The 23,821-nt window shown below is 43.8% G+C and overlaps 1 protein-coding gene across 8 annotated transcripts in view; it reads left to right on the forward strand.

The window, feature by feature from the left end:
• The window catches only part of Utx (Utx histone demethylase), a 134,773-nt gene extending 111,277 nt beyond the window's left edge, over positions 1–23,496 (forward strand). For all 8 annotated transcript variants that reach the window (XM_065455639.2, XM_065455641.1, XM_065455642.1 and 5 more), the window contains 17 exons: positions 887–980; positions 2,507–2,732; positions 4,080–4,400; positions 5,197–5,419; positions 7,493–7,612; positions 8,441–8,635; positions 9,187–9,414; positions 10,196–10,417; positions 10,971–11,070; positions 13,231–13,301; positions 13,772–13,906; positions 16,506–16,790; positions 17,249–17,408; positions 18,012–18,318; positions 19,615–19,741; positions 20,247–20,414; positions 21,446–23,496. In XM_065455639.2, coding sequence (XP_065311711.1) covers positions 887–980; positions 2,507–2,732; positions 4,080–4,400; positions 5,197–5,419; positions 7,493–7,612; positions 8,441–8,635; positions 9,187–9,414; positions 10,196–10,417; positions 10,971–11,070; positions 13,231–13,301; positions 13,772–13,906; positions 16,506–16,790; positions 17,249–17,408; positions 18,012–18,318; positions 19,615–19,741; positions 20,247–20,414; positions 21,446–21,472 — 3,009 coding nt within the window. In that variant the 3' untranslated portion in view covers positions 21,473–23,496. The remainder of the gene's footprint in view (positions 1–886; positions 981–2,506; positions 2,733–4,079; positions 4,401–5,196; positions 5,420–7,492; positions 7,613–8,440; positions 8,636–9,186; positions 9,415–10,195; positions 10,418–10,970; positions 11,071–13,230; positions 13,302–13,771; positions 13,907–16,505; positions 16,791–17,248; positions 17,409–18,011; positions 18,319–19,614; positions 19,742–20,246; positions 20,415–21,445) is intronic.
• Positions 23,497–23,821: the final 325 nt, after the last annotated feature.

The following is a 23,821-nucleotide window of genomic DNA, read 5'->3' on the forward strand; positions in this document are numbered from 1 at the left end:
GTGTGATAATGGGAGAAACGAGATGAAAGGACACATCGCATAAGTGCTACCATCACAAGTGTCTTGCAAAATATGCAACTGTACTGATAAACATTTTAAGTTTGCTCCTGTTCCTGCTTTGTTTCACCCCGTATGTTGATTTTGCGCTGTTCTACCTTACGCGGAAGCTTTAGCTTGATAACTACTATATCCATATTCGAAGATACATGGAACGCACAAATACTCTCCTCAAGCAGGAGCTGCAGAAATGTGTTAATTTATGAGTGAGCTATTTTAGTAGCTGCTACAAGAAAAATTTCTAATTAGCACTCTAAACTTAAAAAAAAAAGATTGCTGAAGCAACTTAAAAAAAGAAAGGAACTGAAGCACCATATTTACAGCTCTGTCATTCTATGCTACCAACAGAGGTTGCAATTCTGTAAACTGGAACTATACGGATGTCCTAGGTGGATATATTTAGAGTGGTCATGAAATTGTTACTTTGCTTATGTCAGGTTTCTGGAGTCCCATTCACAATTTAGCAGTATATTTCAAAGTGGTGTATGATGTATTAAATTATTTCATTTGCTCTAGACATTCTAACTGATGCAGTTTGCAGTGCTGTGTTGTTTACATTCATTGCGGGGTTAGAGGTCTACGCTTCATGCTTCTTTTTCTAAAGCTTCATTTTTGGCAATATGTGTATAAAATTTAAAACTGATGTCAACACTTATATTCCTAACAGTCGATTGATTTAAAATTTTCTTTTAACATGCAACAAACTCCATCAGCATATCTTAAAACGATTGCACAGTTTCCATGTATATGAATAGGAGCTCTCAAGGTAAAGCTTTCTCCGGTCTTCTGGATCAGTGGTGTTGATGAGGGCGCCATATGTCTTTCCCAGGGAAAATACAAGCAGGCGAAGGAAGCTTATGAGCAGCTCCTTGCTGTAAAGGACATCAGTCGCACGGTGCGGGCTGAAACTTTAAGGCAGCTGGGTATGTACCATCAGTATCGTTGCATTTGCCACAACAGTACTGAACAACGATGGACTGTCAGTTTATTGCTTGGTTTGGAACACTTTGTAGCTTTAAGCAAGCTATTAGGTCCTAAGTATTAGGCGACTGTTCTGCATTATGTTATGTGGGCTCATCTGTAACGTTATGGGGGCAAATAGTCCTCTGCAGAGGCTCTACATCCCCCCAGCCTAAGATGCCGTGTTCTTGACAAGTCTGTCTTTGTCACCAGTGTCTAAAGGCAGTTGACTGTAAGGTAGGGCACTTTGTTACTCATCAACATCAGGTTACTCTGAGCATGCAGTTTAACATACGCATTGGCTGCTGCCAAAGATTGTTATTTAATTACTATATGGAACCTTCATAAGCACCTGTTTGCGATCTGAAATTTTAAACTAAGTGCATCAGTCAATCAGTGCAATAAATCATTTGCACTTCAGTCAAAGTGATGTGCGAACTGTTAATTTTAAAATATTTGAAGAAGGTGGGTACACTTTATGTAATGCTGTTCTTGTGATTAAGGCAACACCTGTGTCAGTTAGCTGTACAGACCTGCAGGATTAGAGCCTTGCATCAGTTTGAGAATCAATTCTGACAATGCGTATGAAAGTTGGGGACACAAGGCTTTGAGGAGAAAAAAGAATAATGGATGGGGTGATTGCTCTCTCTTAGGGTCTGGGCTGAGCAACTTAAAATTTAGCATCCCTGTACTTAAACTTTCTTAGTGCACCATTATGGAACTGTATCCTTGTGTGTGGAATTGTCAACAGAGTGCATATAAAAAAATAAATTAAAAACATGCTTGAGCTGGTACAGGCTGCACCAATATGAAAGGCAACACCCAACTGGCACTTAGACAATGATTATTGCTAAAGCTTACTTCTTAACTTGCTTGATATTTGCAAAGTACTGTCCTCTCAAAGGACTGGTCCATTTGTACTTGCTTTATTTCAATGCATAAACAAGAACAATTGATTGCTTGAATTCAAATCACCTATTACTTTTCATTTTAATCCTAGCATTATGGCATGATCTGCTGTTAAAGGGAACAATACTGGTTTAGTGTTTTGGGAATTTTTACAGCACAACTTTGACACAATGACTCTGGCAATAATTTTCTACTATTGTAAGTCAACCTAACTTCTACATCAGGTACATCTTTCCTACAAAGTTAGTTTGTTTGTATTTACTAGAAATAATTTCAATAAAGGGCACAACAGAAAGGAGTGGCCAGATACATACAGTGGTGGGCAGAAAATACACGATTTATCAAGAAGCATCTTGCATTGCATGGCAGTTGTGAGGCTGCTGCTGTTGGCAGTGATGTCGACGATACATTCAAGTTATCTCTTTAAGGATAGATGATACTGTGCATGCTGTTGTAGGCTTAATGAACTGGGTGGCATTTCACTCTGCTTTCCTTACGTAGTAGCAGGGGAAACTGTATTTGTGTAGGCATGAGTGCAGCGGTAATGCTGAGGTGCCTCTCTCCAACTGGGTCTGTGTAGGTTGGATGCACCACACTCTAGAGGTCCTGGGGGAAAAACCACAACGTCAAGCATATGCACTGCACTGCCTCCAAAAGTCCATTGAGGCTGACCCAACAAGTGGCCAGTCATTGTACTTCCTAGGACGCTGCTTTGCTAGTATTGGCAAGGTGCACGATGCTTTCATCTCTTACCGCAACTCAGTGGACAAGGCAGAGGCCAACGCAGACACCTGGTGCTCCATAGGGTACGTTTCTTGGCTTGACTTTTCTTTTACAATTAACAGCCTGGGCTCTGTTTCCAGCTTTCTTTCTCTTTATTATCTATTTGATGGGGCAATCGGAATTCGCCCACTCCGGTGACTATGACAATCTGTGCTGACAACGTGGTTTCAGGCTTGATTTCTGGCCGCTGTGGCTGCACTTTGATTGGGGCTAAATGTAAAAACACTCCTGTACTTAGGTGCATTTTAGCCCTACAAGTGCTGTGCCTTAGTGCACTCACATGGCTGCCGATTTACACTCCTGGCCATGCCCGAGATAATTCGAAAACATCAACATTCATAGACTTGTACCGCAATCCACCGAGAAGTTGGTCAAACTTCAATTTTCTGGTAGGCCTTGTTTTTATATGGCAGATGGCGCGAGAAAGCTTATCAACTGTCGCTCTTGTGCAAATATTTTGTTTTTCTGGATCGGCAAAAAAAGCCCGCATATTTTTTTTGAATGATGCAGTAATTTGAGAACTTTTCATGAACTCTGATTAAGAGGACTTGATTGTGAGATGTCTTCAAGGGACAATGACAGAGCCTAACTTGCTCAGGGGACCCTCATTATCCTAAATAAAATCTTCAGTTAGCATGCTTAACTTTTGTTTAAAATTTTTGGATTACATTTGTAAAATGTCCAGCAACATATCGCCAATAAGCAGCATTAAAATTTGAATATAAAATCTGCTAATGTATTACGTGGGCATAAATTGAACATATTGCACTTCTGAAAAACACTCGACACCCATAGGGTCAAAGAACCCTTGGTGGTCAAAATTAATCCGAAGCCCTCCACTGTGGCGTCTCATCAGCACTGGTGTTGGTGCTCATGAGAGCTGCTTACAAACACCAGTTTTGAAAATCTTAATGGTGTTTCACAGCACATACATACTTGGGGAAATGGGACAGGCAGAGTGAAAGAGCGCTCTTTTACTCTGCCTCTTTTTCCCAAGTATGTGTACACTGTGAATGCCATCAAGATGCACCATTACTAAATTGTCCTTGTTTGCTTTGGAAATCTAGCCCAATCAATCAGTCACTCAGTTAGTCAACCAATCCATCAATAAAGCAAGTGGAGTTTCATGCTGCCTTAGTGCTTACTTCCTGAACTTCCTGCCTTTCTTTCTGTCATGGAAACCTTGTAAAATCCTTCTGTGTTGCTGTGTTGCATTCTCAAGGTTATTATTTATGAACTTCAGGTTTACACTCAACATGACTGTATGTGATCACATGAGGTGCCCATTTGATGCCCTACTACACTCATTGTAAGGAAGGGTGCCAGAGCCCGTGTGTGTGACCCTTGTCACGCATGCTTGTCCTGTGCAGAGTGCTCTACCAGCAGCAGAGCCAGCCGATGGACGCCCTGCAGGCGTACATTTGCGCTGTGCAGTTGGACAAGGCACACAGCCCCGCCTGGACAAACCTGGGTGTGTTGTACGAGAACTGCAGCCAACCACAGGATGCTCTCAAGTGCTACCTCAACGCCATGCACGGAAGTTCGTCGTCCTCCAGCAACCTGGCAGGCCGAGTCAAGTTCCTGCAGACGCAGCTGAGTGCTGCGCCTCCAGCAAGTGTGCAGAAGCCCCGGCAGCTGCCATGCATTGAGGATGCCTGGAACATTCCAATCTCTCAGGAGATGGCCTCCAGGTTGGTGGCACTGGGCTTCCTTCTGGTCAATTTCTCTTCAAGGCTAACTTCAATGAAATTTCACTTCGGCTGAAATGGTTATATATGAGTAGTATATATGTACTATTGAAACAACCTTGGGAAAGCTGCAGCTTTCGAATTTGTCTAGTTTTTCTGCTAGCAGCCTTTAAATAGCATCTAAGCAGACGTGTGCAGCTGGTGATTAGCGGATGTGTCTCAAATCTCAAGCCATGGCCTCCAAGATTTTCTACGCTCCATGGGCAGCACCTAGTCCCTGAGGTTATGCTGAGGAGCCATGCTGATTCGGAGCAATCTATGTTCTGCATCATTTCCGGCGAGCAGTAATAGAGTCGTAAGGTGTATTTCTAATTTTCTTTTTCAGCATCAAAAATGTTTGTTGTTGCTAGCTTTTTGAAATATGAAATTTTGCGTGGAGGCTGCTGTATAAGTACACTCTGTGAAACTATGCTTATAGTAGTCCACAATTTGCAGTTTGCGTTTAATTCTGGTGCCACAGAGGAGGATTACCCTAAACTTAATTTAAGCCATGGACTCAGCACCATGTGGTACCTATGTGAGTTCCATTTTGTGCAAGACTTACAAGTTGGCCAGACTGTTTGGAAGCTAGTGACTGTTCCTTGGCTTTGTTCTAAGGCTTTGCTGCAGTATGCACACAATTCAATTCTGCATCATATTCATCCGAGGCCCTTTCCTTTTGTGTGTTGTGGCGTATTGCCAAATAAAACTAATTTTGAGGAAATGCAGTGCTCAAGGCCGTATCATTTTTTCTTTGCAGGCAAAACAATCAGCAAAACCGAAGCCCAGCAGGCTCTGCCCCTCAGCAGCGGGCGGGCTACCCCCCAGACCAGGTGGATGGGAACAGCACCAAGAAGCTCAAGGTTGCCTCGGGCTCGCCTCGGGCTATGACTCCAGGGACTAGTGATGTGGGGCCCGACCACAGGGCAGCTGTCCCTGCTGGCCCCCCACCGCCCTTCTACCTGAGCCAGCAGCAGCTGCAGGTGAGCATGCCGACAGCATGGGAACTATGCTTCTAATGGAAAGGAAGTGCCATTAATGGAGTAGATCCCTGACCAACATCAAAAAACAAGACTTGACATTTCCTGATCTGTGAAGACCCTTGAGTCACAATCTAGTAGTCAAGTTTTGTTTTGTGAGATTGGCCAGTGATCTGCTCTATTAATGTGACTTTTACATGACCAAACGGTGTCCCATTGAGCTCCTGATTATAGAAGGGAAATGACAACAGTGTTGTCTTTTCCACTTTCACAAGAAATACCAGGAAGTGTAGGTGCTATAACCACTTGAATATTGATAATCACGATGTTGATGCAAAACTGAAAAGTTATTAACTTTTGCATGTCATTACTGGAGTAAATGCTGGTAAACAAGCTAAATAAGTTGTCCTTGGACCACTTATTAGCACTCATGCACACTAAAAATCTGGCTAGTGGTATTCAGCCGTCATATCTGACATTTTACAGCCTTTTGCACATAATCTGTGTGTTCCAGCTAACAGTAGCAAAAATGTTTAACGAAAAAAAAAAATACTTGGAAGACATGGCGCAAGATACAATTATAAGACCTACAGTGTTTGGTTGTCAGCATTCCGGCAGTTGAACTCCGTAGGTTTTAAAATCATATCTTGCACCATGTATCTTCTCAATAATTGTTTTCGTTGAACAGCTTGGCTAATGTTAGCTGGGACACCCTTTATCTACATGTTGCTTTTGCCTGTGCCCAACAGCAAGTGCTGTAGTAATCGCACAGTGTATTTTCAAGGTGCTCTAAGCTCCTAGTCTGATCGGCACTAGTAATGCTGTTGAAGAAACTAGTGCAAATGAGATTGGAGTCTGCTGCTAGTTGCAGCAATCACCACATTTGCCAGATTCATTTCACATTGAACATGTTTGCATCGTCCAGCCCCAGAGCTTCATAGATTTCTCTGAGATTATAACAATCAATATTATAAATCATTATTTACCATTGTGCTATCAATATTGCATTTTAACTTTTAACCATACCAACGGCATCATTTGTGTAAATATTTGTATATGTGTGCAGTTGCTCATTCGAACGTCACGTGAGAAAATCCTGTAATCAGTTGCATTTCTATGCTGCTTCTTTGTCATTGTACTTCTTGTGAAATGGGGTTAAGCTTTAGGAAGTGAGCATCAGCAGTATGGCATATGCGTAATAGTTACTATTGCTAGAGGACAGTGCTATGGCTGCTGCACTTCCCAAGCTGAAGCAAGGCTTAGTGTTAGCTCTTTAATGTCAGGCTAACTGCATTTGAGTACATTTTCACATACATATTTACCGTATTTATTCGATTTCAAAGCAGTCACGATCATAAGGGAAGCAAAAGACAGGTAATGGAACTTAAGTATCCACACTAACAAAAAGTCATGTAGTGCAGCTGACAAATTTTTCAGACTCGGCGGGGATTGCCAAATTACAGAACCAAAACACAATATGGCGACCATGATATGGGGGAAGGGAGCTTCAACATGCGTAGGCAGGGAGAGGGTGGGGTTCCTTAGGAAATAAAACTGGATTGGTGAGAACTTTCCTTGAGGTGTGGCTTTATGGCAGTACACGCTGTGATGCCTTGAAGCCACACTGTAAGGTGAAATTCTCATATAACCTGCACTTCGCCTTTCCTGTTAAAATTTACTAGGTAATTCTCGATGCAGGTTATGCATGTAAAAATACGGTGCTGCCTCAATGGCCAAATTCATTGGTACAATTTGCGCTGCTGTTTAAAATCTGGATCACCAGAAATGTGGCGCTGCTGTGGCCACATTAACGCAGTATCATAATCTATCGGCGTTGTATATAAGGAATGGCAGGGGGGTGATTTCAAAGCTAGGGATTCTGGGGAAGAGAACCTTGCTTTATATTCGAATAAATACAATACGTAAAAACATATCCTAATGTGTAAACATAGCCTTTTCTCACATTTCTCAGCTGCAAGTTAAGGATCCTTGCATTCCGCAGTGTTGTTCGTCTGAGGTACAAATGCTATTCATTCTGCGAGAGAGTGACCATTGGTGGCTGTGTGTGTTGTGCAGGTGCTGGCATACCTGCAGCAGAACCAGGAGACGCTGAATCCCCAGCAACGCAATCTGCTGCAGCAGCTGCAGCAGCAGCACCGGCTCATGCAGCAGCATAGGCAACAGCTGCTCCTGCAGGTAGGCACTGGAGGCTGTGACTTTGACGAACTCCAAGCCACTGTATTACATGAGAAGCTATAGCCTTCAGCAGTGAACATTTAGCCATGTTGGACTTCTCGCATGACGTCGAACAGGACTCGAGGCTTTAGAAGGTGCCAAAGGATTGTGCACTCACATGTGTTCAATGGGACATAATCTCCACTATCTGTTCAGTGGCAACATGTGGAACCATGTCGGGTTTAGAGCCACGGACAATCCAGGTGGTGCGAATAGTCAAGCAGTTAATAATGGAACATGTTGAACACAAATGAAACACAGAAACAAGGTAGACAATAAGGCAGCACTTCTTTGTTGTCCATTTTCTGCGTAGTGCCTTGTCTGCACTCAGCCATGTTTCATTATGGTCACCAACTAGCCCAATACCACACTATATTGGTCTAGCAGTCCGAAACAAGAATAGGGCAAAGACCATCGAAGGTTGGTTGTTAAAGTCAAGCGATACCTTCCCAGTATATCTGCTGAGATGTGCTGCTGGGGACACTTATTGGTTAGCTTGATTGGTTCTGCTATAAAGCATGTGGGCGCTGTAATGCTGCACTGCAAACATGATCTTGCAAACCAAATGAAAGCCTTTCTGAGGACACACATCATGCGCTGGTATCAGGATCAGTACCACGTGTCACAGCCTTTGATCACACTGTCTCTGAAATCGGCTCAGTTTACTTGGCCAGACAGCCGTCCACGTTAAGTGGGGGAGAGTCAGATTTACCTTAAGAATGGGCCAGAGGCAGTTGCAATGTGTGTGGTGAATGTTGGTGACCATCTGTGTTCTGTTGCCCTTTTCAGAGGCAGCAGGCACAGCAGCAAGCGCAGCAGCAGCAGCAACAGCAGCAAGTTGCAGGAGGCAACTTTGCTGCACCCCCTCGGCCCTATGGGCCCTCGTACGCCATGGCTCCTGGCCAGAGGGCCAATGGCTACGCACCCCCACAGCAGGGCAGTCAGGGCGCCCCCTCAGCTGCCTATCGGCTCCCGCAACCGCAGGTAAAAACACCAGTGCTGACTGTGCATCAATTGACTGGGCTGAAGGAATATTTGCGGGAGCACGTTTGCCCAACCTGCTCACCTTAAATGTGCAACCATGTACAAGCATAATGAGACACTGACAATAAAAAAGCAGAGTGTACAGCGATATCTCACAACTGAATACTTATATTGCTGTGCAAATTTTCAGTTGCAAGTCAGTGCTCTCACTCGCTGCATCCTTCTTCATTCTCCTGTTTGCTAAAATGAGCAACCACGAGCAGTGATTTCAAACAGAACACTGAAGGTTAGCTACGGCAGCCTCACATTTATTTGCGTTGCTCAGTTAGTTGCTTTGTTTTTCATAGGTTCAGGGCCTGGTAAAATAAGCAGATTTTCAAGCTGGCTTCCCCTTCAACTTAAAATCAATTTGCTAGGCGCGGTGTGTCATGCTTGCAGCTCATTGTACGTTGGTCGCAAATGTTTGCGTGTCTGTCATGTTAGAATGATGTGTGCCATGCAAACATGCGATATGAATCGCTGCAATGTTGCTTGGTCACTGTGCTTGGCAGGGCCGACCTCCACCTCCTGTGGCACCTCTGAGTGACCAGGACCTGCAGCTGCTCTTGTCACAGAGTAAAGACACGGCATCGAGCCTGGCTGAAGACATCCTGGCCCATCTGGCTGGACCAGACCTTCTCGACACGCCCAGGCTTACCGAGGCTGGACTACCAAGTGCACCATCTGATGACAGCACAGCATCGAAGAGCGCACCTGAGGAGTCGAAGGACACTCTTAAGGTACAAATATCTCTGAAGTGCAGAATGTACCGGGCACACAGGCCCTCTTTAAATCTGCATACGAGCTGTAATATCAATTTACAAATTTTCCACGTCTTGCTGGCCTGCTAAATTACCAGGATTTGTTAATGCGGCATATTGTGCGGGAAGCTGAGGCACAAGAAGACAAAGCTATATACTTCATGACAACTTTTCTGTAACATTTTCTGCAATCATGTTCTCTCTCACTGCATTTCATCAGTGTATGATGTACCCTGACTACTGCCATAAGAGCATTTTTCTCTTTTTTTCTTTGTGATATGCAAGAATTTTTAACGATAGTGACAGCGTGTTTGCCTTATGCTTATGTAAGCATATTGTATAGGTTGTAAATTTTAATGCTCATCAATGCTGCAGCTTGCTTTATGCCACCAGGGCCCCAGACTTCTTCATATCCATTCATCATAATAGTTTTTCTTGTCTGTGCTCCTAAAGAAATATGTAAATAATGTGCAAAAAAGAAAATGTTGAATATCAAAACTTAAGAACTTCAATTAATGATAGTATGAAGCCATTAGCCCATTTGATAGAGATTTAGTATTACAACTGAACTAGCCCCATCTTCTCTCTTGTGCTCCTCAGGATTCCCATATATGTGGAATGATAATAAAATTGGGCTAGATGGTATCAATTCCAAGTATGCAAAATAGTATTTGGGAGTCTTTGTGCGTGTGATAGCGGTTACTCACGGGGTTAGTCCTGAGGTCCTGAATGCTTAAAAATACGCGCTGCTTTTCTGCAGAGTGGTCTGGCGGAACGACTGCTACCAGGACAAACCAAGCCGGCCCTCTCTATCGCCATGTCGGCAGCGGAAGTGTTGGAAGGTTGTGCAGATATAGCACGCCAGGGAGGCGCCTTCCCACTGAGCCTGCTGTCGGATGACCCCACGCCTCCGCGACCACCGGATCCCCCCTCGCCACCACCCACCAAGGAGCAGCTGCTGCCACAAACACCCAGTGTTTTCGTGAGTGGCTTGGCACTTCTTGCATATCGCTTGTGTTTTTCTCGCTTGACTGTGCACAAACAATGCTTTGCACATTTGCATGCTATATTCGGGGAGAATTGTTGTGCCCTTGACTTCTTTCGGATGCTTTTCACTAAATCTCATTCTGGATATTGGATTAAAAGAAAACAGTGTGCATAAATACCAGGATGGGCAGATAAAACGAGACAGCACAAGCATCCTTATTTTTATCTGTCCGTTCTGGTTTTTATGTATCCTGTTTAAGATCCAACGTTAAGCATTACCAATGCTTCCAAGTTGCAGTTTTATTACAGCTCATTCTTGAATGTTTTCTTTCTCTGTATCAGCTGCATCGAGTGGCCAGTGTCATGTGGTATGCAAGCCAGGGACATAGAGCAAAAATAATGTGTAAAGAAGGAAATCTTAAAATTTTAATGCATAAGAATACCAAAACATAAAAACTTAAATTAATGATGGTGTAAAGGGATTAGCTCATTTGATAGAGCTTTAGTTTTCACGTAGTGTTGCTCATTTTTGTTGCGTCCATTTGCAGTTGGAGAACAAGAAGCAGGCCTTCTCGCCGCAGCTGCAAGAGTTCTGCGTGGCACACCCCATTGCAGTGATCCGGAACATGGCCAACGTCCTCAAATTGGGTGAGTTTCACCTCAATTTAGACGTCTTGCTCACTTTTTGAGCTGGGCACCTCAGGTGGACCCACACTTTTGCAGTAAAGTGCAGGATTTCAGTGCCTCTTCAGTGACTGGAATCTTGCCTGTTTGGTTATGCATTTCATTCTTTGCAACTTGGAAATGCCTGCAGTGCACAAACTGAAGTGAATTAAGATATGAAGGAAAAGCTGAAGCATCGTACCTTGTAGCTACATGGATGTTTTTTTTGCCAGTCATCCCAAAGAGTGTCGGAAGGTTCACAATAGTTAATCAGGGTGTCCTTTGTAAACAAAGCTTTTAGTGATCAGACAAAAGAACTTATTGTGTACTGTGCAGAAAGACAGCTTCATTGTCTGAATTGACTCTGGATAAAATTTGAGATTGAAACAGCTGACAGTAGTAGTAGTAGTAGTTATGAAAGAAGAAAAGGAGGTAGGAAATGAAGGGTCCTGGGTATTGTAACTGGATCACTACTCATTGGACACCTGAACTGTCCCACGGCTGTGGAAAAGATGCAGGTGAAGAGAAAGATATGGGGGAGGAAGGATTAAAATAATATAGACGTAGAAAAAATAGGAAAAAAGTGAAAAGGGAATAGACTAGAAAATAAATACATGACGATTCAAGAACTGCATGGTTATACATAAAGAACAAGTATTTTCTATTTTCTAATGGTGTGCCACTTACATTACCTTCGCCAGAAGCTCTACAGTAATTGGCATTGCTCAGTATTTTGTTGACATACTTGTGTGGCATTCATCCTGTGACATTTATCTTTATGCTTCCGGTAGCTCTACAAATGGAGGTCCCAGTGGATATAGTTTCACGCTGCTGAGCTCGAGGTTGCGAGTATGATCCTGGCCATGGTGGCCACATTTTGATGGGGACGTAATGCAAAAATTTTCCCATAGTTCGATTTAGGTACACGTTAAAGAACCCCAGATGTTCAAAATTAATGAGGAATCCTCTGCTACGCTGCTCCTCATAATCATGTCATGGTTTTTTCCATGTAAAACCCCAGAAATTAACTTAATTTTATTTTACATGTAGAATTTCCTTTAAAACTTTTTGGTGTAATGCTGTTTGGGAGCTTCACATGTCATTGCCATCATTGCAAAAGGTTTAGTGGCTGTTGTAGCGCTGTCAGTGTTGGGTATCTGCACTGCTCAGAGGGCTTGGTTCACTCGGCAAAGAAGTTGGAGCTTTCAGCTGTCGTGGAAAGCTTTCCCCTTTTTTTTTTTTTCAGTCTAGGATCATTCGTGGATGCCTTCCCTCTAGATATGTTCAGGGCAGAAATGTATAGAAAAAGATGTCTGCAAAGATGAGGTCACTATCACTACAATGTGTTAAATTTCAAGTTGCAATAATTATATTTGAGTACTTTATCTGTCACTTGCACCCTGCACTCAATGTGATTTAGCATGCTGAAAGTGAGGTTTGGGATGTGGATTTAGTTTGATCATTTGTAGTTGCAAGTCCTATTGTCCGTCAACCTTACCTCGCATTTTTGGTTTGATTGGGATTAATGTGGGGCGCATACCTCTATGCTGATAGGCCATCATATTTAGCCTTGCCAGGCTTCATGCTCGTTCTCTAAGGGTGCATGTCAGTGACGCATCCTTAGAGTGAAGCCAGTGGTCTACCAAGAACTAGTGTGGCTTCCACGGACCATTTTAGAGAAATACTGGCTCAGCCTATTGCAACAACGAAAAGAAGGCAGACCAACTTCGTGAATGAGAATAAGCACCTCATCCTGTCTTCTTTCTTCATTCTCATCTTCGTGCACTTTTACAGTTCCAAGTTGCAAGCAAACTAATTAGCCCAGTTGTCCATTCTGTTACGAGAAGAAGAGGGACAGGGCAGAGAAGACGAAGTATCATTCACTAATACTGTTAAGGATGGTAGAATAAACGAAACATTATAGCTATTATGGGTTGCAGTTCTGTATTAGTAATTGTAGGTCACAAGGTAGGTTACAGTATGCAGAAATAAAAAATGCTGGCATTTTAGTTCACTAACATGTGATGACGCTGGTAGTTGTACTACAGGCCTGCTCTGCATTGATACTTTTTTCCATACACAAAATCAGTGACTCGCATACATCATTGGTTACTTATTGGAGTGCACCTGTCTGTGCTTTTCCAGATCTTGGCCTTTTCTCTACGAAAACACTTGTAGAAGCCAATCCGGACCATACGATAGAGGTTCGCACGCAGGTAAGCCTCTCGAGGTGTCTTCTGTTACTCATTTAGCTTGTTGTGCCTTGGGTCCTTCTCTTGTTCTGCTAGCACAGAGAATCAGAGTTTGTGTTGAATAGTAAGAATAGCTTTTGCCTTCTCGAATGTTTAAAATCTCTCGTAGCTTCATTGTGTGGACACTTGACAGTACTGAACCTAGACTTTGTTAAACGCTTGTTATTAAAAGCTTTTACTCAGCTCCACTGACCAAAAGTTTTTGGAACCAAGGTGGACAAGGAGGCAGGAAAAATGCTGCTGACACTTACTAAACTTGTTCTTGAAGAGCCACTGATTGGAGTCGTGCTTTCCTCATGCTCGGCATCCGTAAGCAGGCATGAAGAGTTTGCCGAGTAATACTTTATGAGAGAAGGATGCCACGAACCATCTGTGCTTGCACCAAAGCAACCTCCTTAATGTCGCGGTGTTGTCTGGCATGTGATTTATTGCAGCTGATGCAGTCGCCGGATGAGAACTGGGACGCCGAGCGCCGGAGCATGGTGTGGCGCTGTGAGAGTCATCGGTCACACACAAGCATAGCTCGCTATGCTCAGTACCAGGCATCCTCGTTCCAGGAATCCCTCAAGGTTCGCAGCCTCTAGCCTTGCTTCGAAGCCTGTTTTCTTCTTAGTGGCACAGTCAACTAGATCTAACGAACTCTGTAGACTTGATGTTGTTCATGAGTCAGTCTGAATTTTTCTTAGCCATACCTAGAAGAAACCTTGGCACATAATTAGTAAGATCACCGAGCTAAGCAGTGACTAGGCTTAATTGACTTGTGAACCTGCAACAGTCTTTCTCTCACTACATATTTACAGCGGAGCTGCATATGTCTACCCTCCCATACATTTTTCAATGTCCGTGCCTCGTAACTCCCGCGCCCTCTATGAGGAGGCAAAGCAAACCAGTAAGGTATGTGCTAACACCTGGTGTAGCAAGAGGAAAGCTAGGAAACCACCCCATACATAGTTTCATCTTCAACAAAGTATTGTGTAATAAATCATTAAATAAACATTACTATTTGTATAGCTAGTGATATGAATACATACTGCTCTGCAGTGTGTGGTCATGATGAATGTCCTTGAAAGTTGCTAGTGGATGATCCATGTTGTGTGATCCGGTCCTGTGAGAGGACGCAATAACTGCACTACAGTAGATGCAAGAGTTGGCTCCACCAGTGTGCTGCCCTACTAACTTGTGCATTTCGCCGTAGGGTATTTCTTGTTTGATAATGCACTGTGGCCATCACGGATGCAACCAGAAACAAACCCCTTATGTCACGGGATTCGGCCATAAATAGCCATGTCCACGTGAAGGTCTGCAGATAATACACAGAACAGAGCTTTCGCATAAATGTTGGCTAGAGCGACTAAATGACCACAGTTCCATGAAACCAATGGGTTCTGTGCATGACTTGGTACACAAGGTTCCCTGCGTACTAACATACGAGTCAAGGCTAGTACTGATATAATTGCAGTGTGTGCATATCTATTGAAGCTTCGTACTTCTGTCATTTTCTTTTTTACATAATTAAAGGGTCCCTGAAACGGTTCGGACAAATTTGATAAACGCGTAGGGTACAGCTACAGTTAATCATTCGCACCACAATTTGTGTGAAGTGTCTCATATCAAGTGAGCTACAAACGATTACAAGTTATCCGCCTCCATAGCCATGCATTTTCTTCTCAACTCGTTCGCGGAGTGATCAGGGCTAAGCTCAGCCTGCACTAGCTGTTCATCATGATGGGACGTCATGTTGTCTACTTTCTGGTTGTCTTGGAGCCAGCGCGCAATTCTCTCCAACCTCTCCACCAGCTGCCTGGCAGTCGATCCCAAGTGAGAGCTATCAAAGCAGTGTGCGTTGCAAGCATTCTATTGGTGCACCGAGCGTGTCCGGTATTTCGGTAACCACAGGCGAGCTGGGTGTAGATGAGTGAAGGCGTAAACTCGAGCTGATGAAGCATCTTTAGCATAGACGTACGTGAGCGGCATGATCGGTCTGCACGGTCCAGCCATCTAATGGTGCAGAGCTTAACCAGCCAAACAAAGAGCTAATATTGCTCTAACTGAGCATAAAACATTTTAAACATTTAGAAAAAGAGTATGTTCACAATTACGCTCCTTCGAAAAATTTACACCAGCAGCAAAGTAGAATGCACTTTGTTACTGCTACTATGTTTGGTTGAGCTCTGTACCACCAGGTGGCTGCACTGTGCAAACCATTCACATTTGCGCCTCTGCTTAACCCGTGAAATAGTACAGTGAAACGGACAGGTCCAGTCCGCTTGTGCTTGCGTTTACCCGAATACGGGGCACTCAAAACACTATCGTGGTAGTAATCACCCGGTGCAAAACGATGGCTGCAAATGAACAGATCCTGGCGCCGATCAGATAGCGACAGTCCGATGCACTGTAGCCACTCCACTCATCTGCTGCCTTGCAGAGGGATGCAATGTCAAAGCTTGACATATTTGCAGTTTGCAGCCCAGAACATTTGCAGTCCACAACGTAACAAGGGCAAACTATGGTGCTCGCGAAAAGAAAGATCGAGATCAACACTGAGCTCTCGTCAACACGGAGCATGTCGTAACACGAGCAGATGACACTTGCTTTGTGCCAGAAGTGCTTAAGTGTAGTGAGACATTGTCCTTGTGCATTCTGTTTCTGTTACTTTATTTTTATAGAAACAAGTTAACTAACATTGCAACTATTACGAACATTTTTTTACCATAAAGTTGGAAAAATTACGAATACGTACCCTGGGCAGCCAATCAGATAGCTCGCCCTACTAATGTCATTAGGGCACCTTTCGTCAAATGTTCAGGGACGGCTGAAAATTCAGCCAAGTGGTGTGCTGCGATCGGTAGCGAAGTCCATTTTTAGAACCTTATAATAAATTACAGGCTTTACGCAGAGCACTTAGATGCGTCAGTTAAGAATCAAAGGACCTACCCTAACCACTCGATACGTTTGTACAATATCATCAAAATCGTTTCAGGGTCCCTTTAATGAATCAAAATAATTTGAACATTTTTTGCAGTATGGCAGACTTAGAATTAAGGATTACCTTAGCCTTTACTGTAGCTTGGGTCTGATATGGTTTGTGTAAGTAGAGCTGTGCACTTTTATTTATGTCCTTGAAAACTGCTGGCACTGAAACAGACACATACTGATGGTGTTATGCAGGAGGAGCAAGAGAAGGCACAGGGTGTCCAGCGAGAGTCGGACAGCGACTCCAACTCGTCGCTGACTCGGACATCAGCGAGTGGCAAGCGGTGGCGGCGCAGTGCCCACTTCAAGACCATCAAGTTCGGCACCAACGTGGATCTGTCCGACGAGCGAAAATGGCGCCCCCAGCTGCAGGAGCTGACCAAGCTGCCGGCCTTCGCACGGGTTGTCTCTGCAGGCAACATGCTCAGCCACGTGGGCCACACCATTCTCGGCATGAACACCGTGCAGCTCTACATGAAGGCAAGTTTCCCCGGGTTGTGTGGCTACAAGCACAGGGTCAATACCAGCATGCGAATGGGCATGAAAGGCAATTAAATTGTACCAGTAGCTTCATCAGTGTGACCAAATAATTATATTCGTAGAGTTTGACAAGGTGTAGTTGTATGCTTCATCTGCATGTCAGCTAATGTGCATTTCTGAAGAAAAACTTTAGTAGCAGGTTTGTTGCTTTGTAGTACTTTAGCTTCTGTGTGAGCAGTACCGATATAAAGTCATTATCCTAAATTTTCATTCCTTCTTCAGTGAAACTTCTATTTTATTCCTAGCAAGCTGCAAGAAGGCCATCTAACCAACTCATTCGGTCGTATCTTCAAGAGGCAGTGCATCTTTGTGTGCAGTACTTTTAAAAATAGTTTGCTTGCAATGGAGTTCCTGTTCTTCGGCACCTGTGTTTAAAAATGTGTGAACTTGATCCTCAGGTGCCGGGCAGTCGTACACCTGGCCACCAGGAGAACAACAACTTCTGCTCCGTCAACATCAACATTGGACCAGGAGATTGTGAATGGTTCGCTACGCCAGAAGAATATTGGGGTGTCATTCATGGTCTCTGTGAACGGAACAACATCAACTACCTCCATGGTGCGTTTCGGTCATGTTGACATGTCTGCGAATATGCACACTGTCTTTGTTATTTAAATGGAGTTGCCCAGCACTAGGATGAATAAAAAAAAAAGAATATTTAGTGTATGAATAACTTGTATTCCCTGATGTGGCGACACTGTTTTAATCAGCATATGGCATGTTGGTTGGTGTCCACGATGTTAATATAGTATATTAAAATTGTATTGCAGCAGGATCTCCAATTTCAATGCTTAGATTTGACTGATAATGCTGTGCCTTGCCTTCACTGTAAATTTAGTGAAACTAGGACCTTAGTTCATATGGTCGTAAAGAATTGCTCCGCACGTAACGAATCACCTAAATAGAAGTACCAAGTTGGATTGAGAGTTCAGACGTAACTCCGCTTGGACGGTAATGCATCTGCCCCTAAAGAATGTTCTCTCTGACGCTGCCTGTCACAGAAACTGCAGCACTTTGTGCTACTAAGGGTGAAGTGGAAAGGTGGTAATTGCTTGGCATTGCAAAATGCTGTGTTTCTTTTGATGCTGGGTGTGGCAACTGTGCAGCATTCAGGAGACATTCTGAGCCCCTGCGTAACACAGTGTCATTGTTCCGATGCAGGATCATGGTGGCCCCTGATGGAGGACCTCATGGCAGCACGCATCCCAGTCTATCGGTTTCTGCAGCGCCCGGGGGACTTGGTGTGGGTCAATGCTGGCACCGTGCACTGGGTGCAGGCAGTGGGCTGGTGCAACAATATTGCCTGGAATGTGGGCCCCCTAAACGGCACCCAGTTCAGGCTAGGCCTTGAGCGGTACGAGTGGAATAAGCTGGAGGCCTACAAGTCTATTGTGCCCATGATCCACCTCTCCTGGAACCTGGCACGAAATCTCAAGGTCTCCGAGCCGCAGCTCTTCGAGCTGATCAAGTGAGCTCGTCTTTTTGTAGTCTTCAGCTTTGCTTCTAGTATGCCATAGTCATTTACTTATTGTCACAACCTCAACCGCCCAAATTGTATTCCACTGGCCGTTTCCACTCAGCAGAGTGGGTGCATGAAAGGGGTAGATTGTAGAACAGTTAAAGGCGGTGGTCCCACCACTGGTACTTGCAGATTCACAGTAGCTGCTAAAGTTATGCCATGCATTGCTGATGACCATGACCATGCTACCCTTCGTTGGGCAACCTAAACGTGTCATCTATGTGGCTATCCTTGTATAACATGGAAGCCATGATGCTCTTGAATCAAGAGAAAGCTGCAGATACTCTCGCACAAGCAGACCTAGATGTGACCTTTTCTGAGGCAGCTGAACTTTCTTTCTGCTACCATGCCCCATATAGCTTTTGAGGTCAGTGATCTAATACTGTGCCTCAGTCACCTGTAACAAACTTTAAATCAAATGACTTGTGCTCCTCACTCAAAATTTTAGAAACTGTACAGGGCATCTTGTGTCAATCCCGCAGGGTCTCTATTCACTACTTCATGAATTTGCTGAAACGAAAGCAGCCGCTCCGAATTCTCAAACTTGGGCGTATGCTGGTATGCATTAGATTCGTGTAAAAAATACTGTACTCATTTGCAACTGGCATGTCTTCTGCTGGGAAATCGGCAACTTAAGATACCAAGTTAAACGTAAAGAGCTTTATCCACTGCCAATGGTGGCAAGTACCTAATTAAATTATTTCTTAAAAAAAGCTGTCATGTCTTAAAGTTTTAAAATCTCGCTTTAAGTTAAAATTTTGCTTTCCTTGACAATGGTGATTGTCTAAGCGTCATTTTATTCTGCCAAATCATTTATCACCTGCTATGGGAGTGCAGTGTATTCGCTGACCAGTGTTCCAAGCACCAGGGCTTGGCAGCTGACTCTGAGGATTGGATCCTCAGAGTCAGCTCAGAGTCAAGATTGGATCCTCAGAGCTCAGAGTCAAGGATTGGATCCTTGACTCTGAGGATTGGATCCAACCTCGAGTAGACATACAGGGTGCTTCTCGAATCGTTGTTAATGTGTTCGCCTGCGATACAGGTGTCATACACCTCCTATAGAGGAGCTTCGGGTGGTATCCTCAAGATCGGCTGCCGACTCCCAGTGTCCTTCCTCTCTCCTTTGTTCTTTTACCCACCCATCCCCACTTTGGCCATAGAGCCAGCTTTATGTTAATAAATGCTGCATTCATTCATTCATTCATTCTAACACCTGGATTCTTGCCCATTGTGACCCTTGTGCAGGTACTGCCTCCTCCGGTCACTGAGGCATTGTCAGGTAGTGGTCGAGTTTGTCAAGGGCCTCGGCAAGGAGATCCGCTGGCACGGACGAGCCAAGAACGAGATTGCCCACTACTGCACCAACTGTGAGGTGGGCGATTGTGCACTCCTTCCATTTCACATTTGTGTTTGTGGGCTGGATGGGCTGGCATTATGTATAGTGCCTTGTAATATTCGACATTGCGCTTGTGCATTTAAATGCACTCAGCTTTGAAAATATGTTTGAACGTCAATTTAGCAACATTTTAGTTGTAGTTGAATACTTAGTCATCTCATTGATTTTTTTCTAATTGAGGTTTGCAGTAAAAATTATTTCATGTGTTCCTTTGATAATCTTCTCATTGGGCTTGAAAGTGGTTTGCCATTAAGGTTAGCTAAACAGATTGTATAGCCCAGCTGCAGCATGCATTGTGCTTGTCTCAGGAGATGATGAGACCTAATTGTTGATTGCATATTTTTCTTATAGTTGAAACACACACAGAAATGGTACAATAGGGATTCAAGCACTTTGAGTAAAAGAAGTGACATGCTACAATGTCTATAGCACAAAGTTGCTTTCATGTTCTGTCTGCTTATGGACTCGCTCTTAATTTCAGGTTGAGGTATTCAACATCCTTCTGGTGAGAGAGGTCGACAAGAAGCATGTGGTTCACTGCCTCAGCTGCAGCCGTCGTATCAACCCTCGCCTTGACGGATTCGTCGTGCTTGAAGAGTACTCCATAGAAGACCTCATGGATGTCTACGACAATTTCTCCCTGCAACCTGTACGTGGTTTTAGGTCTAGCTCACAAATTTGTCTTGTGCCTCTTAATGACAAGGAAAAAGCACAAAAATAGTGCAATGGCAATAGTTGCTGCATTAATTTGAGCACGTTATCCCTTTTTAACGATTGCAACAATGTCGTAGTAGCAAATGCGTTTCACTGGAGCAAAAATCTTGTACTGCCCACAGCTGACTGTAGTTTGCCATAGTCTCATTGGAGAGAAGGGATAGTGTAGGCTATTTAATGTTACTTTCATTTGTGCACCACTTTGTAGTGGATAGACAGTGTAAATGGGATTCAATTGTAAAGAAGAATGAAGGCATTGTCATTCACCTCAGTACTGTATGCATGAACCAAAATGAGAGCAGAAAATATTTCACTATAACAGATGTTGCACGAGACTACACAAAAGTATGATACTGTGTAGGTGCAAGTCCAATTGATAAACCTATCTGGCGACCCAACCTGACTTGACATGGCCGACTAATTGACTGATTGATTTTGTTTTTACTTCCATCCAATACAGTGGACCCAAGTTGCACACTTTTGTCTGTCTTCCTCATCTACTTTTGAATGCAATTTCCTCCTTGATTTCTGCCAGTTTATTTTCAGCCAGTTCTAATTTAAATGCACCTTTTATATGAAGCTCTGCTTGCCGTGCCCATTGCCGTTTCTGGCAGAATTTGCAACAGTGAATTTTTCGTAGTTTGAATGAGTAAAAAATCAAGCGATTGAGGAGGCATGGAATGCCTTTTTCTCAACCAGCATCTGTTATTAGTTATCGTTAACACTACACATAATTTTGCACCAGTGAAAAGCCAATACTAGGTATGTATAGTGTTACAAAACTCCAGCTAGTCTGCAGTGCTGCTCTAGCTAGACCATGATAGCTCGTCATTTACAATAGAAGATTGCCTTGCCTATGTTGCTGCTGCAAACACAAATGATCTTTTGTGGCTAGTGGGCTTTGGTTATTCTGTCGGAGCTAAACAAGTGAGTTGACTCGCATTTCGTGACTCACTTATCGCACAGGCACAAACTCCTTCGAGCTCATCATGACAGTCAGCAGGGAGCCCATGTACCATACCTTGACTGCTGGAACAGTCACCCAGTCAGCCACTGCACTGGCCCGAGCAGCTGGCCTGAAGAGCGTACGCCCCCTCGTCAAGGTCCTGCCCGCACCTCTGAAGAAGCAGCAGCAGCAGCAGTCGTTCGTGCACATGTACATAGCAGACCTGGCATCAAGGGGACAAGTGCTGCTGTTTGTTGCTCATTGCACACTGCTGTGGACATTGCGTTTTCTTCATACTTAGTGTGCCCCCTAGAATTAAGGGTGGGTGTGGGGGGGGGAGACTTCTGTTGTACACTTTTACAGAAGTGTGTACAAACCTTTGTTTTGTTTTTGTTAGGAGCACTCATTAAAGAGAGATAAAAGCTTGCTTACAAAACCAGCAAAGAAGGAAGGAAAAAAAAAAATGCTTTGGCTTCGAGCAAGGCACGGCAAGAGTGTAAAGCGTAGTCTCGTCAAATGTGGCAAGTTAGTTCTGCTGGTTTTGAAGGAGTGCACAAGTTGGCATGTGGCACTAGCACAGTCGGCGCATGTACCAAGGCTGGCTTTGCTAATGTAGTAGACAGCAAGAGTGCGCATGTGTCTTGCAGTACCCGTTGCTTACAGATGTGTTCCAGAGCCTCCCTTCACCAGGGGCTGCTCGCACGGTTCCATGGCATGTGCCACATCTAAGTCTCCAGGAAGAGCGTAACTGTAGCAAGGTTCAGAGTGTAGTGAGCTTGTTGGTCGCCTGTTTTGTGTGGTCCTGGTCACTCTTAAGTACCACAAGTGCTCAAGTAAGGGCTGCGCATATGTTACTAGTACTAGTAACACACTAGTACTACTAGTACTAGTACTAATACCACACGCCGACCACCTTCTCGTGTAAGGAAACAAAGTGCTGCTGCCATATTGTGAAGCATGTTTGCGGGAATATGTGTTACGTATGTACAAGCCATGCTAAGTGCGACCACTACAGTGGCCTACGACCTTTCATTGGTATTATCAAAGGCCACATGTGAATGGCTTTTAAAAATGCTGTGTGCACTTAAAAAGAAATACCTGACAGGTGTAAAATTTTTCAGGAAGTCATGCTGGCACGCCCAGGTGTGTGTGATGCCCACGCACAGCTGAAAGCCCTTATGCGAGCACACGTGGGAAATAGCTGCAGCAGCATCGTACATGCTCCCAGTGCAAAATGTCATCCCTTCACCACATCTGTGAACACTGCCATTTTTTTTCTTCATTGCCTGCCTGTTCAGTTCACTGGAACACTGCCACTTTCCATCAAGGGCACAACAAATATTTTGGATAGTGTGCATAGTGTGATAGCTAGCCAAGCTTGATAACAATCCTTTTCTTACCATTGGGTGTCGCTGCTGGAACACAGTGTCATAGTGTAGAAGGACACAAAATGATATGAAATAATTGCAGGACTGGAAAGAGGATCATTTTCTTTTCCTGCCATTACTTCTTATTATATTGCATCTTTTGTGCACCGTAACTAGCATGAATTGAAAGGTTCACCATGTTGATGGTTACGTTCCAAGAGCAGCTAAGATAAAGCAACTGACTGCCTCTACTCTGGATGTCACAAATCGGCAGGAGCCAATTATGTTCCAATCAATGACGCATTATTGATTAAGGTTGAGCGCAGGCAACATTGCATTGCAGATAGACAAGCACAGGTGTTGCATGCGCTGATGTGGTTTCAGAACTGGAGCAAGCTGTGAAAGCAAAAAAGAAATGATTACAGGATTTGTGCAGGTTGATTAGATTGTTGTCGTGAAATGACCGAATTTATTTGCTCATTGAAAATTGTGTATTGCGGCAAAGCCCAACCCTCCTGAAGGCATTATGATGTCCCATGATCTCACTTCATGCATCAACATGTATTTATACACACAGACTTTGTACTAGAATGCAGCCCTTGTTTTCGATAATTGCCTGGCCCTGCCTCTGTTTTTGTGTAATTTATCTCGTGTCTTTGCATTTACAGACAAAGTTTATGTTTATTAAAAAATGAACTCTCTGACGTGTGAGCGTTTTTCCTTTAGCATATGGTATGCACCACTGCTGCTGCCTCCTTCACATATATTTGTTGGGACTCCAAGAAACAGGTTGCAGTGCTGCAGGACCCCATCGAAATCAGTGCTTACGAGCAGTTGCACAAAACAAATGCGTGATAGTCCTAGCAGTGCCTTATTATTCAAAAGCCCAAACAGCAATTGCAGAAAAAAAAAAAGTGATGGATTCTGGAAACATTGGATTTAAACATAAGCATGAGATATGCCATAGATGGAGGGCTCCAGACTAGTTTTGACCATATGGGCTTCTTTGAAATGTACCTAAATCTAAGT

Source organism: Dermacentor albipictus, chromosome 1 (genome assembly GCF_038994185.2).
Source record: "Dermacentor albipictus isolate Rhodes 1998 colony chromosome 1, USDA_Dalb.pri_finalv2, whole genome shotgun sequence".
Taxonomy (NCBI): Eukaryota; Metazoa; Arthropoda; class Arachnida; order Ixodida; family Ixodidae; genus Dermacentor; species Dermacentor albipictus.